Source organism: Empidonax traillii, unplaced genomic scaffold, assembly GCF_003031625.1.
Source record: "Empidonax traillii isolate 1590-97213 ecotype Southwest subspecies unplaced genomic scaffold, ASM303162v1 scaffold311:size671644, whole genome shotgun sequence".
Taxonomy (NCBI): Eukaryota; Metazoa; Chordata; class Aves; order Passeriformes; family Tyrannidae; genus Empidonax; species Empidonax traillii.
The window spans coordinates 610,668-627,385 of NW_020955504.1; the positions used below are offsets into that span (position 1 = coordinate 610,668).

Consider the following 16,718-nt stretch of genomic DNA (forward strand, 5'->3'; position numbering starts at 1 on the left):
ACATCAGACTCTGTGAATCATTGTGTTATACATATTGAAACAAACAATTTAGATTACTACGTGGTTGTATGGGAATGTCACCTACAGAATACACACACTGCTCAGCATCAGCTCAGACTCCTGTCCCAAAAACAGCCCAGCAGAGATCCAGCCCCAGTCGTGTGTCCTGACTACAGTGAGAACAGAGCCAAGTTACAGCCTTGCTCCTGCCAGTACATCCTGCTGCAACAGCAGCCACCTGCAGGCCCACCTACGGAGGTGAAAACACAACAGTGTCCTTACTCTGGTTATTTCAGACCAGCTGGCTTACTCTATCTACCGTATGTCGTGTGAGCTAATCAAATAAACTTTAAAAGTATTCACAGACAGCAGGTTGGCTACCTCAGTGAGTATGCTTCATTTTTATTTCAAAAATCACACGTCAAGTCCCTTCCCACATCTGATTTTCCTAATTCCCCTTATGACATAAAATGCAACTTCAGCAAATTATTAACAAAAAGTTGTATAGCTCAAAAAAAACGGCCTGTCAGAATATTTTTCAAAAAACAAAGGAGGATCTTCAATACCATAAATACATTTAATATAGTATTTCAAATAAGCATTTTCTTGTGAGAAAAATCATGGTGTGTGCCTTGGACAAGTCCTCCATCCTGTCAAGGATACCTGGATGGTAGCACAATACACACACAAAACCACATTCTGACATAACTTAATGGGAGTACTCTAAATCTGGTGAAAGAAACATACAATTAAAAATAACTATCTAACTAAATAAAAAGGATGTAGAACACTTTTAGGTTGCCACAGAACAAGTAACTGATCTTGGGCACAACTTTGTATTTTTATATGTTCTTCACTGGTACATTTCCACCCAATTTAAAGCTTGTTATTTGCATACTTATTGGAATAAACCAATTATTATTGTAATTTCAAACTTTTTCAGTATTTATAAAACAACCCAGAAGACTCTGCCCAGGACAAGGCACATTTATTTACCTTTTTCAAGGCTTGTCACTTCTGGATAATCAAAAGAGCTGAAAAAAACCTCAGCAACTGCAGCCCAAGCCAGTGGAGAGCCAGGGCAAGGGGAGAAGTCTCCAGCAACGTGGGGTAACTGGCAGAAAGAGACCCAACAAATGCCAACTAAATCCTCACTTTCCTAGGAAAAAAACCCTCATCCTGAATCAGTGATGCCAAGGATCATTTTTCAAGTGTAGAGGCTTAGAGCAGGTTGTAAGGAAAGAGAGATTATATGGGCTGAATTCCATCGGGGGGCCTGAACGTCAGGCCTGCGGCAGCAGAGGCACCCAGCCAGAACGAGCGGAACGGAGCACTCCAAGAAAAGCGGGATGAAGGGCGTACAGGACAGGAGGCGTCACCCCCGAGCAGCGGGCACAGGAGCGGAATTTATTTTCCAACGTCTCTTCAGCCACGGCACGGTTTGGCCATGCCCTCCCCAGCCGGAGGCCCAGCCCGCTGCGGCGGCGGCGGCAGCGACAGAGACCTGCAACGGGGAGGGCGGGCCCGCTCCGCCCGCGGCTGGGTCAGACCGGTACAGACCAGCTCTGCCCGGCCCCCGCAGTCTGGATGCCCTCAGCCTGCCCCCGGGGCCCGCCAGCAGCCGATGCCAGGACACCCCGCCCCTTCCCATCCCCCGCATTCCCGTCCCTTTCCCCGAAGGGAACCACCCCCGGGAGCGCTCCTGCTGGACGAGAGGAGGTCGGGGGCAATAAGGCGGCGGGAGGAGCGAGCGCTCCGCTCCCATTGGCTGCGGGTGACGGGGGGCGGGCACAGCGGGGGACTAGGCGGCCAATCGGGAGGCGATGCCGTTCCGCCCCCGCAGGCAGCGCGAGGCCCCAGCCCCGCGGCGGCAGCTCGCGGGCGTCCCCGGCGGGCGCGCGAGACATCGCCCCCAGTGCGCACGCCCCCGCGCGAAGGCCCCCCCCCGTACTTCACGGTGCGCGGCGCGCGGCCCTCGCCGCTGCTACGTCACCACCAACCGGCGGCCCCCGCACACAGGGGGAGCCGCGGGCACCACCCGGCAGCCACCCCGCTCCGGCCGCGGCGAGGGCAGCCTGGGGCGGGGGGCGGTTCGGGGCAGGGAATCGCCCCGCACCCGCAGGCAAGGCTCGTGCTCGCCCAAAACTGCCCCCTCCTCGCGGGGAGTCTCGCGGTGCTCTTCCCCAGCGGCAGGATGGGAGCCGGCAGAACAGGCGGCCGAGGCCGCCCCGCCTAGCCCGCACACTCTCCGTGGGCGCTGCAGAAGCCCCGCCGTCCCGGGGGCGTCCCAGGCGGGGCTGCATACGCCTCCTGCCCCGGCTCGGGCTCCCGGCGCAGCCCCGACTGTGGCGCGGGGTCGCGAAGGACAGCCACAGCGCCACCGGCCCGGCCCGGCCCTCCTTCCCCTCCCCCGCCCCGCGCGCGCTCCCGTCGCCGCCGCCGCGGGAGGGGCGAGGCGGTTCCCGCCGCCGCCGCGCGCCAGCACTGACCTGGGGGAGGGGGCGCGCCGCTCTCCGCCGCGCGAGCCGCGGCCCCGCCCACCGCCCGCCGGGCCTCGCCAGCGCGCGCCGCCCGACACGCCCCGCCCGTCCGTCGCCGCGCGGCGAGGCGCGGCCCGCGCGCAGGAACGTCCGGCGGCCTCGCATCCCGCTTCCGGGGGGCGGGGCGAGGGGCGGGGCGCCGGCGCGCGGGGGGGCGGAGCAAGATGGCGGCGCCGGCACTGCCCGCGCCCCTGTCGGGCAGGTTCAAGGGGTCCGTCACGGCAGCGGCGCGGGGGGCGGGGGCGGGCCGAGGGACCGGGTCGGCGCCCTGCGGCCGGGCAGCTGCGGCCTTCAGGCGTCGGGCGGGGCCGGGGGCCGGCTCTTGGCCCGGCGGGGCGGGCGGGGGCTGCAGTGGCGGCAGGCGGCGCTGTGGCCTCAGGGAGCGCCCGGCACGGGCCGCGGGCGGGTGTGGAAGCGTCGCTGTGCTCCGGGTGTCGCTGCTCGGCTCCGACTCGCCGGGGGGAAGTCGTGCATTAAAATTAAGTCTACAGGCCGTGTTGGCGCTGTCTGTATGGCTGATCACGTTCTGCTCGTTGTCCTCGAACATAAACGGGGCTGCGGGGAAATGCAAATGAAGTGTGTAGTGTAGAGTGCATGAGTGTGGGTTTTCGTGTCGGTAGCAGATACATGATAAACTTTGAACGTGTTTCTATCCTTTTAAGTTTACATTTCCCTGACTGCATCCGGGCAACCGAACAATTAAAGAACGCGGTTTAGCATTGAATTAGCTGCAATCTTTCGCTGTTTTGGCAGGGTCAGTCATTTAACATTTTCTTCCTTGAAAAGACTGCTGTTTTTCTTTAAACGCAGACCTAAGAATCTGACCCATTGGAAGAGGGTTTATTACTGTTACTCCTGTCCACTGCTTTAGAGGCACCTAAAGTTACTTTTAAGACCGTTTTAACCCCCACTGGCAATCAAGCACGGCACAGCTGCCCGCTCACTCAGCGCCCAGTGGAGGGGGGATAGAAGGGGAAGGGTAGAAGTGAGAAAAATTGTGGGTTAAGAACAGTTTAATAATTGAAGTAATATTACATTAGAATGGAAAGGAAAGGAACAAAGAAAAAGAGAATCTAAGAAAAACAGATGAAGCCAGTGAAAACAATTGCTCACCACCAGCTGACTGGTGCCCAGCAAGTACCCAGGCAGTGGTCCCCCAGACAACTTTTCCTCCTGGTTTTCACTGCTGAATGTGCCACCATATATATGCGATATCCCTTGGGTCTGTTGGGGTCAGCTGTCTCAACTGTGTCCCCTCCCAGCTCCTTGTGCATCCCCAACCTGCTCGCTGGTAGGATGCTGTGCTGGTTGGGGAGGCAGACAAAGCCTTGACTTCGGGTAAGCCCAAATCAGCAGTAATGAAAACATCCCCGTGTTATCAACACTGTCTCCAGCACAACTCAAAACACAGCCCCATACCAGCTACTGTGAAGAAAATTAACCCTGCTCCAGCCTAAACCAGCATGAAGACCTTGCATTTGTTTTTAAAAAGTGAAGCTACTTCATCATTTGCTGTCAATAATAAAAATTTGTTCCTCTCCCTTTTAGATCCTTTGCATATCTTACAATTAAAGACAGACTGCCACAAATCCTCACAAGAGTTATTGATACTCTGCATCGACATAAAAATGAATTTTTTGAAGAACACGGTGAGGTAAGAGTAAGGTCTCTTTTTTTTTCCTGATTTTTTTTTCTCCCTAACCTTTGAAACCCTTTCTCTGCCTTGCTTTTACTGGTTTCTTACTACTGTTATTACTTGTCTGTCTCAATCTTTTTGTCTATTTTTTTTTTTAATCATCTCTTTCTTGTAGCTATTTTTATCAGTTCTGTAACTCACTTCTCTGTCTAACCTTTTTGTGGTCTGTCATTTCTGCAACTGCTTTGCTTCCTCAGGTTTTTGTGTTGATGTAGTGTTTGAGAGACTGTAGCACCTTCTGTGTTTCGATACTTTCTTCCTCTCTAATAAGCAAAAAGTCCAATCTAAAAAGAAGTTCCATGTGCAGTTCATTTTAGGATGCTGGGTCTAAAATGAGCTTTATTCACCAAAATACGTTTTGTTGATTCAAGCTCTGGTTTGTCAGAGACTCACCTTTGGCAATTAAAACTTACCACTTACATATTTAATGAAAAGTTGATCTGTGTCTCTACAGGAATAAATGTTCAAATAGGAACTTTTGTTCTCCACTTATTTCAGAAGGGTGTTGAAGCAGAAAAGAGAGCTATATCTTTCCTCTCCAAACTGCGGAATGAACTGCAAACAGACAAACCAGTGACCCCTTTGGAAGATGAGTTGCCTGATGCTGCGCTGTGGAACCAATACCTGGACTACCAACGAAATTTATCAAATGGGAACGGAGAACCAAGTTGGTTTCAGTCCCCTTGGTTGTTTGTAGAGTGTTATATGTATCGAAGAATTCATGCAGCATTAGCACAGAAGTAAGTATTAAGTATTTACTAGCTTGGTATGCTATTTTGAAAAACATTGTTCTTTCCCATTTCTATTTTAGGAGGAAGAAAGACAGCTGAGGAGTAAGATAAAGGAAAATCTTAGGCTTTTACCATATTCCATTTCCCTTGTCTCGCACTTCAATTGAAATTAATACCTTTTCTTCTTCCATACAGCAGAATTTGAAGCTTAATAATTTTTTTATGCTTCAGTTTTGGTGAGTTGATCCACTTGAAAACTCATAAGCTTGACTGTGTAGCCTGACCTTCTTGCAGACTAATGTGAATTGCGATATGAAAATCACGTAGCACTTTTAAAAGGTTTGTTAGCCTAGAACTCTCTCTTAAGCCTAAAACAGGGAATGCGAGAGCCACAGATCTGTTGGGAATCCTAACTTGTTTCGTCGCTTGAAATGTAAAGTTACCATTTGAGAACTGTTTCTTACGGCAGTTTACCCACCTTAAGCAGCCCCAGTTGTTCAGTCCACACCACCTTCTTAGTTACAGCAGTGCATGCAGACCATGTGTTGCATCACACTCTGGGAGCTGATCTTGGTTAAAAATAACTGCACAGGAAAAACTTGTGCTGGCACCATGGAGAGGTGCCAGTACAATGTCATGGGGTGGGAGTGAACAGCTTAAGTTCCTGTTGGTGTTAAAAGAATTTGAAAGCTCCATGAATACTGGATTTACCCGTAGTATTGCAGAGATGCAAACACAGGAATGGGACAATATACTACTGGTATATTGTGTAATCTGAACTCTTGTACCAAAAGCTTCAAATATGAGATGGATTTACTTGATTGCACTTGAAAAGGTCCATGGATACTTTTCAGTAGTAAGCTTTAAGTTTCTTGATCTCCATTATTTATCTCCTCTTGAGTGTATGCTTTGATGGAAGTTCATTTGTCAAAAGGTGTATGTGCAAATATTCTCATCTTTATCATGTTAATTTTCCAGACTCCTAGTAAAGACTTTCATATGAATAACTTCCTATCACTGTAAGAGAATCTGGTATGGGAAGTAACTTCAGCACACAAAAACAAACTTAAAATTGGGCCAGCAGTTCTCCACATTAGTTCACTTGTATGTTACAGTTTTAGTTATCTGTGCCTGAAGACTGGAGTTCAGAAAGGTGACTGTATGTGCAGTTCCCAGAAGTGTTGTGACTGAGCACTTGTTCACTTCCAGAGTATATTGCTGGAAATATAAAAATGTTTTTGCATAGTGTCTGTTTCGGTGAGATATGGCATCAGGCTGTTACAGAGATTTGTGAAGGTCTGGTATGACAAATGAGAAGTGGAAAATCTGAGTAGGGTCTGTAGTACAGTATAAAAAGCTGACCTTTGAGTTTCATTTGCATGTACTGTCATGGCAAGTATGTCAGTATATTTGTTCTCCTCTTTTTAGCCCACCTATTGACAACTTCGACGTATTTAAGGAAGGAAAGGCTCAAAATTTCTTTGAATCCCAAGAGGCTGTTATTGCATTATGCACTTACTTTCAGGAACTTCTTAAGAACATCAAGGATCTAGATGAAAAGCAACTTAAGGAGGAACTTTTTAAGCTATTGCAGGTAAACTACTAGTGCTTAACACAAGAATTTAAAATGTCTCTCCTGTGAAATAAACACAAACTTGAGGTTATAAAGAATTAGAACTTCATATGGAAATTAAAATATAGCTCTTTTGTTTGTAAAAAATGTGATGAAATCTTGATTGATAGCCATACTGTACTGCTGCTATTGTGGAAATATTTATATTTTAGTTACTTGTCTTAAATATGACATTTTCATTAACTGCTGATCTTCAAGATCTTCACTGTGCTTTTGAAAACACAGCAATTCTTTTTGAATTGAGTATTTCTCAAATGTTTTAAGTCAAGTTCCAGATGACCTTTTTGGTATTTAACTACAGTTTTGTAAAACAGTACATTTTAATTGACACTCTAAACATTTCTAAACTTCTTTGGAGAAAAATTTAGAAGTCAGTCTGGGCCAGAAGTGGTTTAAAAGCTTTTTAATGACTATAATGCCTTTGGGTACAATACCCAAAATATCTTAGGATTACAAAGAAGTCCATTAGCTGGCAACAGTGCAAACCAAGTATTTGATGAATCTTTATAAAGAGATCATTAGTGAGTACTTAAAATACATATGCCTAAAATACTTACTTAGCTGTATGTAATAAGAAAAATAAACGTGCTTTAATATTCCTTTTTCTATGTTACCACAGATATTTTTTTGAAATAGCAGTATGGAGAATATTTGTGTTTTAAGCAAAAATTTTATCAATACATTGATTTGTCATCAGTGTATCTTTGTTGACCTAAATCTTTCATCTTTGTCACTTCTGATGCGTGTTTCTCATACCTGAAGAAATACAGAGCATTGTTTGGTTTCTTCCACCTATGTTAATCTTACCTATGTTAAGATAACTGTATAAGAAGTTGAGTGTGGAGTTGGAGCCTTCATTACCTAAACCAAAAAGAAGTAAACAAAATCTTTAGTCTATGTGAGGTTTAAAATGTAACTACAGTGAGACTTAGCAAATGTGTTTTGTTTTTTCTTCATTCTAGGTGTCACTGTGGGGCAACAAGTGTGACCTTTCTTTTTCAGCTGGTGAAGACAGCTCTCAGAAATCTAGTCCCTTACAATCCCTGGCAAACATGGTACCTTACATCTTAGTGAATGATATGGAAAAACTTTGGTCACTACTTGTAAACGCCAAAAAAAATAGAACAGAAGGAAGTAATGTTAGAGTTGACATAATCCTGGATAATGCTGGATTTGAACTTGTAAGTGATCTTGTGTTGGCTGATTTCTTGTTATCGTCAAAGCTAGCTGATGAAGTCTATTTCCATGGAAAAAGTATTCCATGGTATGTGTCAGATACCACAAAGCATGATTTTAACTGGACTATTAAACAACTGCAGTCAGCTAATCATATGTGGATGTCTAGGTGTGGTATAAACTGGGAGGGCAATTTGAAAAAGGGAGTTTGGGTTTTCTGTGACCACATGTTTTGGACTTTGCCACATGACTTTTCCAGTATGGGTGGAGTTGCTCCTGACTTGTATGCTGAGCTACAGAAGTCAAACTTGATTTTTTTCAAAGGTGATCTAAACTATAGAAAATTAACAGGAGATAGAAAATGGGAATATAGTGTCCCATTTCATCAAGCCTTGAACAAGTTTCATCCTGCGCCTCTCTGTAGTTTGAGAACACTAAAATCTGACACTCAGGTTGGCCTAAAACCTGGACAAGGTGAACAAATTCAGGCTTCTGAACCCGACTGGATGGTAAGTGGGAAATACGGGGTAATTCAGTTTGACGCTGGTCTCTAGCTAAATGATTCTTAATATTCTGAAAGAGATTTAGTCTAATTACTTTCTCTGTTCCATGCTTGGCTTCAGCACAGATTCTTTCTTGTTTGGACTTTTTCCTCCCAACTGATTTGTTCTTTTTGTTCTACAAAAAACTTCAGTGTTGTGCAGAAATTTAAAAATGGTCTTTGTATATGTAAATCAATCTGTATTTCAATATATTTTGTTTTCCTAATGTCCAACGTCAGCAGATCTTTAAGATGAATATGTAGTAATATCTTTTTCTTCATTAGTGGGTATGAGTGTATAGCTTAACAAGTGAAACATCTGCTTCAGAAACAATTTCCTCAATCCCACATTAGCATGTGTTTACTTATTTCAGGATAATTTGTGCTCCACATGCCAAGCATTGCATGAAAGTTATTATTTTAGAGAAGTCACAGATTAATTCCAGACAGATTCTTTTGATGTTTGATTATAGTTTGCTCTACATTAAGTGACAAGTTATTGGGTGACAGCTTGTAAACATTCATGTAGGATTGAAAATGAAATTTAAATTTTAAGATAGAAGTGGATGTTGCTAGCCAGTTTTGCCTGTAGGAGGGGAGTTGGCCCATCTTGTAGGAAGATTAGTGGAAGAAAGGACAATCTCAATTTAAGAACATTGAAGATATTGTTTATCTAAGAACCTCTACCAAAAATAAGCACACAAAACCCCCTCCCCAGATAAACAAACCAGTGAACAGTTGCATTAATTGGATTGTAGATTTAACGCGGACTTGAGTTACAGGTGGCCTGTCAGCAGTATAGTTCAAGCAAGCACTGCTGCCTCTTTCTGTTGTGGAAATTCTCTTTATTTGTCTTTATTTGATTATTTGTCTGATGTTTTAAGAAGCATGCCTTACTCTTCAGAGGCTTTAGTGCTTTGGTTAAGTACATAAAAAACACGATGAACCTGTGCACTGGAGCCTCAGTTTCTCATCTGTGAAAATGCTGATAACTTGTTTTAAGTCCATTTTGAAGCAACAACTTTGGGTCAAGAAGAGAGGGGTGGAAACTGTAGAATATATGGAATGAAAACTTTCCACCTAGTTCAGACATGAAATGAACAGGGAAAGAAATCTCCTTTGCCTGTGGACAGATTGTTTGTAAGGTGCTGACTTCATTTGCTGGAGAGGTTTGAAAGAGTGTAATGGACAAGAAAAGAATTGTTTCACTGTTGAGGCCACCCTTGACGAATAGATTTGCCTCTTACACAATCCTTACAACATACTGAGAAAGTTAGTTCCGTTTTTCACTGGTTCTTAATGTGTCTCTGTGCCCAGGTGGCTTTCACGCTGTTACTTCTGGGAACTCACAAAGCAGATCATTGAAAATTAACATTACGTAAAGTTATGAGAAATAGAATACTACAAAATACTAAATCACTTAGGAGATGCTGTGGCATTTGCTCAGTTAACTGAATTATCCCATTGGAGATTGTACATTAATGTCTGTGAGGAAGAGTGCCGTAAGACATGTAATTCTTAGGTTAGCATGTGCATGCTGATGTAAGAGGTGATGTCACGCTGAAAAAAAATCAGTTCTATTATCCAGTTTATTAAATGAGCACTTCTCATCTTTTGCCCCTCACAAAGAGAAGTTTATATGGTAATACCCAATATGACTACATGGCTACATGAGGAATGCACAGTCATAACTTCCAAATGTTTGACCTCTATTGATGTAATTGCAAAGCGCTATCTCCAGGCAGAACTGCATATGCAGCACACTTTTCTGTTTGTTGGTTGGCTAGATTTTTGTAAGATTTTGATTGATTCTATGGAAAAAACCTCCAAACATAAGTGGTGCTATAATGCTTGTGTTATATTCTCCCATGCCCCCCAAAAAGCAGTGAAGACAGATACTCTGATGAAGCGCTGTGCTCTGCTGATGGGTTTGCCACAGTTTAGTTGAAAATAGGAAATACTTTTGTAGCTACTTGGTGTCAATTACTTGTGTAATATAGCTTCATGAAATGGCATCGTGAGCTTGCTGCATTTAGGTGGAATTTACTGTTAAAACAACATAAAGCATGTGTTATAACAATAGCATGTGCAGTAATATAGCATCTTTTTTTCTTGAGTATTCAAGAAACTTGCTCCTACACATCTGTATTACAACTGATTATCCAAAATGCTTGTACAGTATAACTCAGGAGCTACTGATTTGTATGTACACCCAAATTTTTGAGAGTTTCATTTCCTATGCTATTTGAATATTTATGGCAAAACCCCAAGGCATTTTCAATAATTCTGATGACCACAACATAGCAATGGTTTTTACTTCTAGTTTTGTCTTATACTTTTTGAGCTACTGTATTTCTCAGTCAGTTTTTGATGGTGATGACTTTCTCTGCTGATGAAACAAGGAGGAAAAGTAATGTCTCAGGCACAGTGAAAGCCAGTACACACTTGATAATACTTGATAATTCATCATGTAAACATATCTACGATAATTTCATATATATGTAAGGCTTTTTCAGATAAACTGATGTGGAAAATAAGTTGATTGTATGACTGGAAACTTGAAAGAATATTGAAATAAATGATATAATTTTGTGCAAAAGTCAAACAGTGTTATTCTATTTCAGTGACTGGGGAAGCCAACTTAAATTAATTCAGGTCTTAGTTCCTGAAGTTTTTTTCTCTGAAACAGATCTTATACAAAAACCTGTAAAGCATATTTATCCAATGAGGTTTTGAAAACTAAAGATGCAAGAGACAGATATCGTAAAATATACTTCTATATCAAGGCAGGGCAGTAATAGAGAATTCTCTAACTTGTTACTCTATTCATATTCCTGTTCACATTTGAAAACCTTAAAGATCGTTGAGAATCTCTGAAAATGTATCTGGTAATTACTTACTAAGGTTGGTGCAGGTGATGGCATCATTGTCAGGATCACCTCCAGAATTGATAGGTGGCCCATGAGTTCTCAGCAAAAATGGAAACACCTAAGTGTTTTATACTTTCTGTAACTAAAATATTTCCAAAACACTTTGGTTTACACATCTTGCTAATGTCCTATTAACCCTAATGTTGGTGTTGAAATAGTTATTCTAAAGTTCGTAGTATATTTGCATTTGTGATTGAATGAAACAACTTATTCCATGTGAGGCCCATTTATTTCCTGTGCTCTATCAGACAGCATAGGAAAAATGTTCACTCTGTTGCATGAAAATTATCACATGAAATGGTTTTAATCGGAAAAAAAAACCTTAATAATTTATAAAATACAAATTTCAAAATGGAATCTTGTACAGAACTGTTAGGGTTTTTTTCATTAAACAGTTTGTTTGCTTACCAGCCTTCTGTTTACCCAAAATTACAGAAAAAAAGCTTGTGATTATTTTTATTTAAAGCAATAACGTAAGTTCAAAATCAGCTAACACTTACCTAAGGATCTTAAAATAAAACTGTGAAGATATGCTGGTTAAAATGGTCCTTTTCTTTCTTTCTTATATGCCAGAGGTGGAACACATGTGAGGAAAAAGGTTTCCTATACCATGGACTGTTTATGTTTTCTTATTTGGTTCTGAGATTTTTTTCCTAAAAAAAGGTACATTTTTATTCTTGCTGATATATTTCTATTTTTAACAGACCTGGAAATAAAACAGGCCACTTAAACATATTTTTATATGAATTAGTAATTAATTTATAGATCAATTAATCCACATTCTGCCTCAGCTTTGCTGTTGTGAGTTCTGCAGATGTATTGTGAGAAAGGTTTTTATTTACAGTGCTTTTTGATGTTTGGTTCATCTGCCTTGGTTGCCACTGGGAAAGAAATATAAAATGCCATATTATGATAATTTGCAATGAATAAATATATTCAGTACTTGTGTGCTACTTTTGTTGCATCACTTTTCAGTAAGCTACATCATCTAGTCTTTCAGACTTCCTGTGAAGCCAAATTTTCATCCTCATAGAAATTAATTTTTCCTGAGATTCCACTTAATTTTTCCAAATCTCTCTCATGAAGGAAAAGATTAAAAGCTGAGGTAAGATATATCAAGGTATATTTTTTTTGTTTGCTTTCTTAATGTTAGCTAATTGATTAGCCTTACACTATCATGGTAAGGCCGATGCTTTCCAAGTGACTCTAATTGATGAGAGGCCTGATGATACAGTTAGTTGTATCTTCCCACGTGTGGATCACAGGGAGCTGTGGTATTTCACTCAGTGATTAATTTTGAAGGAGGACTTGGTTGTTACCTCTGCTGGTTTAAAGGTAAACCGGCAGGAGAAATGAAGCCAATTCAAAAGAGATTATAAATCAGAATTAAATTTCAATAAAAATAATACAATAAATACAGTTATACAGATGGTTTTAACCCCCAAAGCCCCAGACGTATAACCCAGCACCCTGGGGCATGAATAAAATGGTGTTTGTTGGCCCCCGAGCTGAGCCCCACGTGGTCCCTCTGAGTCCAAAAGTAAAAGGAGAGCAAAAACCTGTTGGTGCGAGTGATGGTCGCAGTCCGGTTGAGAGTGCTGGTTACAGTCCAGTTGAGAGTGGTGCTCGCAGTCTGGTCAAGGATCTGGTCCTCTTCTGCGTCCCACAAGTGGTACCAGAGGTCCCAAGACCCCAAGGTTATATACCCTCAGGTTCAGTCAGAAATGCCCAGGACCTCCCCCAGGCCGGGAAGTTCCACAGTGGGTGATTGTGAGTTGTGGGTGTGAGGACAGGAACATCCTCCTGTCTCACAGGCCTCTTAACACCCAGCTTACAGCCTGAGGGGTTACACCCACACAGTGATGAACTGGTCCCAGCTGTTCTAATTAGGACGTTACCGAATGTGGAGATGCAGAGCCTGACAGCTGGACAAACGGGTCGAGGCAAAGAGGCAGAAGTAGCCAGGCCTCCTGCTGGGGGTATGGCAGGGGCTGTACAGAAGCGCTTTGTGTTCAGTGAGGTGCTGAGTAATCTGGCACAGGGCTCAGGGGCATCTCCCAACTCACACCCCTTCAGCTCAGGCATCTGCAAAGAAGGGCTTTCTCCCCTCTTAGCTGCTAACACACGTAACACTGTGCACGAGGTAGTCACAGAGCCCTTGAGGATCAGCAAGGCTCAATCTTTACAATGATTGTGTATATTAATGCAGCAGAGAAGCATGCAAACTGGTAAATCCATGCTTTCCTTCAGTAGGGGTGTGTACAGAAGGGCTGTTCAGGAAACAGAACCAGCTTTTTTAACAACTATTTGTGGCCTAGAGTAGGTTTCGGCTTTTAACTCCCACTTCCCAAGAAAATTCTTAACTGTTATAGGTCAAGAAATGCCCTTTGTTCTGATCCTAGATTGCTTATATGCATACATAATTGTTAGTTTTGGTCTAGGATCTGTGTAAAATGCAGAACAATTTGGAAGAAGGGCTAGGATCCAGGAGTGTTCCCTCAAGCTAGCTGAAGGGTCTCTTTACCTACTTTTCCTTCTGTCCAGTGACTCTTGTGGTATTTGCATTACAGTCCTATTTCAACCCAGGGAATATGTGTACCCATGGCCTAAGGTTAGGAAATTAGGAGACAGGTAAATTCCTCAAGAGAGAGAAGGGCCTACCGCTTGCCACAAGGGTTCTATGTGTATCAAAAATATCTATGTGTATATCAAGGTATCTATGTGATCAAAGAACATCCCAATTTTTTCCATAGTTGGCTGTATTCTTGTTTTCAAGCAATCTTTATTAGAGCTACACTTGAATGACTTTGGCATGTGTTGGATATGCAGCTTTGACTAGATTCATGGCCGTAGGAGGTTCTGCTGCTATTTTGCTGGACCTGATGGAAGTGCTAGCAGGAACTAGTTGCCCAATGCAAATCAGGGAGTTAAACTCAGAAGTGTTTTTTTGGAAAAAAGGACTCTTATTTTGGTTAGGCAGAAGAACAGATGGACTTGATCAGACTAGTTAATCCTTCTTAAGATTGTTCACTATCAGATTTACAGTAGTAATTGTTATCAGACACAATTTACGTACACTCAATTTACACATCTTAAATCTTGAAGCAGGTAAGCTGAGGATAATGAGCTCCTCAAGAAAGCTTTCTCCACTACAAGATGATACAAGTGATTTGAGAGGGTAGAGGAGAAGCACAGCTTGGTGGGACATGCTCTGCATTTGGAGTGGATACCTTCTGGAAGACGAGCAAATTAGTACCTTGGAAAGTAATGCCCATGACTATTATGCCAAATATTTGTTAAAATATGGCCATTCTAATTATTCTAGCTGAATTAGTAGATAATTTAAGTCCTGTGGATTAATTTCCCCTGAACCTCCTTCTATTTTAATATTGCTAGTGTACAATTCTTTCTACCTCAGCCATAGCTGCTTTTAGGTAATGAGTGTATGAAATGTGTATGTATGTTCAGGAGATCATTTGGAATTCGCGTACATGAAAAAATACAAATACTTCACCTTCTCAATATGGTGCTCATGGTTTGAGGTAAATAAATTTTTTTAAAGTGTTAGTAAAAAAAGGAAATTTTGGTTTCAAAACTAGTATTAAATATTTTGATTCAGTCTTTTAATCACTTGTTACAATAAATTTAAATTACAAGATCTGTGAGCAGTAGAATTAATGAATGTAATTTTAGCCTTTGGCATACTAAGCACTTTGAAAGGTGATTTCTGCTAATTTGTGTCACATGCTAAGAGAATCTCTGGTTCAAGTGACCAGAAACTTGGTACCCCTGTGGTATTTCAGACACTTCCTCTCCATCCACCCATATCCTACAAGATACAAAGGATGTCTCTTTCATCGAGTGAGGGGCAAGCTATCCACATCATCACATGGCTTTTAGCTTTGAAATTATTCTTAGATATCCATTCTCATTTACATACAGAAAATTCAGTTAGGAGCAGATATTTCAACACCTGCAGAATCTCACCTGGTATATTTTTGAGCGTACTGGGATTGGGGTTACATATCACAGATCAGTTTTAGCATCTTTTCTCAATACTGAGCATTTTCACAGAAGGGCAAGTTTGTAGTAATTTTTTAATTATTATTTTCTGTTTCAAAAATTAGAGTGGCGTACATACATTCAAGAGATTTTGCATCATTCTTTGCTCAGAAAAGCGGAGAACATCCTGTCCATGTAGTTCCTATAATAAAACATGAATTTGATTCATGAAAATGACTCCTTGAAATGATCTATTATTAAAAATTCTGAACTAACCCTTCCTAAGTCGTTATTTCCTGTTCCTGTTAAGGGAAAAGAAAAATGGAGTCCTTTGGAGAACTCTACTTGTAAATATTAGCACAAGGGTAAAGCACTTTTAAGTGTGAGCATTGTGTAATAAGATACTTTTTTCTTAGTCAAATGGGGCCTCAAACTGCTCCATTCTTTTTTGGAATGTTATATTAAATTCCTATGTCACCTTTTTTTCTTGCCTCTTTTGTTGTTACTCTTGCTGCAGTTCATCAAATTCAGCATGCTTTATTTTAAAGCCAAATAACTTCACAGATCTATGGTAAGATACAGCTGTATAAGTGGCTGAAGTATAGCTCTTGAACCAGCCGTGGCACTGCAGGACTAGTGATGGGGAAGTGTGCTCGAGCACATGCTTAGGAAAGTTAGGAAAAAATTTCACAATCATTTAATTCTGCATCTGCATGCTGCTCCAGTAATAGGACAATTTAGGCTGTAGTCAAATGCTGGGCAAATCTGGGATTATATTTTTGTTCAAATTTGCAGTGGACGGTAAAGCTTGTACCAGATTTATGTTACGTTTATGTAAGACCACAAGCACAAATTTAACCTGTTAAAAATGCTTAATAGATGCAGAATGAGGTTACCCTGGAGCAACATTTTGCACGATGTGGTGGTAGCAGCTTTGCTCTATCTCTGCACCCCCAGCTGCTCTGTCAGCACTGGATGATTTTAATTCAGAAGTGCCCTACTGGGTTTCACTCCTCTGCTACAGCACCAGCATTTGGGCACACTAAGAACAATGGTATTCCTGAGACGTTTTCGTGCCCCTAGGCCATCCTGTGTGGCTGTTAGCTCACTCTTCACCTGTGAGGACGAACTGGAAACATGCCCACCAAGGAGCTGTCACCACCCCACGCACCGACAGCAACTGTGTCTTTCCCCGGACACTTCGGAAGATGGAGGCCGGTGTCTCCTGCCCCTCCTGCTGCCTGTGCTGCACAGCCTCAGCCCCATGCGGGTCTCCATTTCCCCTGACCTGTTCCCAGCACTCCTTCCTCACATTAAGCTGTTTTTCTCCTGTCCATTATGAGTTAAGTGGCAGATTCCAGCTGAGGGATGGCATTGTATACCTCTGCAATTTAAGCGGTTGCAGCGTTTTAAATAGGCTGATGACCCACGCTAGCACCCCTCTGCTTGGGTAGGGGCGTTCTCTGTCC

The 16,718-nt window shown here is 42.5% G+C and overlaps 3 protein-coding genes across 9 annotated transcripts in view; 2 read left to right on the forward strand and 1 right to left on the reverse strand.

Annotated features, from left to right (window-relative positions):
• The window catches only part of RMND1 (required for meiotic nuclear division 1 homolog), a 22,048-nt gene extending 19,490 nt beyond the window's left edge, over nucleotides 1-2,558 (reverse strand). For all 4 annotated transcript variants that reach the window (XM_027891164.1, XM_027891167.1, XM_027891168.1 and 1 more), the window contains exon 1: nucleotides 2,490-2,558. The gene's annotated coding sequence lies outside the window, so the exon portion shown is untranslated. The remainder of the gene's footprint in view (nucleotides 1-2,489) is intronic.
• Nucleotides 2,559-2,676: 118 nt separating this feature from the next.
• ARMT1 (acidic residue methyltransferase 1) lies at nucleotides 2,677-8,510 on the forward strand. The gene is made up of 5 exons (XM_027891169.1): nucleotides 2,677-2,751; nucleotides 4,089-4,194; nucleotides 4,735-4,976; nucleotides 6,396-6,561; nucleotides 7,563-8,510. The coding sequence occupies exons 1-5, from the start codon at nucleotides 2,705-2,707 to the stop codon at nucleotides 8,328-8,330; spliced, it is 1,329 nt and encodes a 442-aa protein (XP_027746970.1). The 5' UTR covers nucleotides 2,677-2,704; the 3' UTR covers nucleotides 8,331-8,510.
• Nucleotides 7,746-16,718, forward strand: part of CCDC170 (coiled-coil domain containing 170) — a 45,151-nt gene continuing 36,178 nt past the window's right edge. For 2 of the 4 annotated variants that reach the window (XM_027891160.1, XM_027891163.1), the window contains exon 1: nucleotides 12,335-12,352. Coding sequence is in view for 1 of the 4 variants with exons in the window: in XM_027891159.1 (XP_027746960.1) it covers nucleotides 7,765-7,781 (17 nt within the window). In the remaining 3 variants the exon portion in view is untranslated. Of the gene's footprint in view, nucleotides 7,782-12,229; nucleotides 12,353-16,718 lie in introns of those variants that run through there. The other 2 variants (XM_027891159.1, XM_027891161.1) reach the window with 2 other exon arrangements.

Coding starts and splice junctions, on each gene's coding strand:
- ARMT1 (XM_027891169.1), top strand. CDS start 2,705: ATGGCGGCGCCGGCACTGCCCGCGCCCCTGTCGGGCAGGTTCAAGGG. Junction 2,752..4,088: donor CTGTCGGGCAGGTTCAAGGG/GTCCGTCACGGC, acceptor TCTCCCTTTTAG/ATCCTTTGCATATCTTACAA. Junction 4,977..6,395: donor CATGCAGCATTAGCACAGAA/GTAAGTATTAAG, acceptor TCCTCTTTTTAG/CCCACCTATTGACAACTTCG.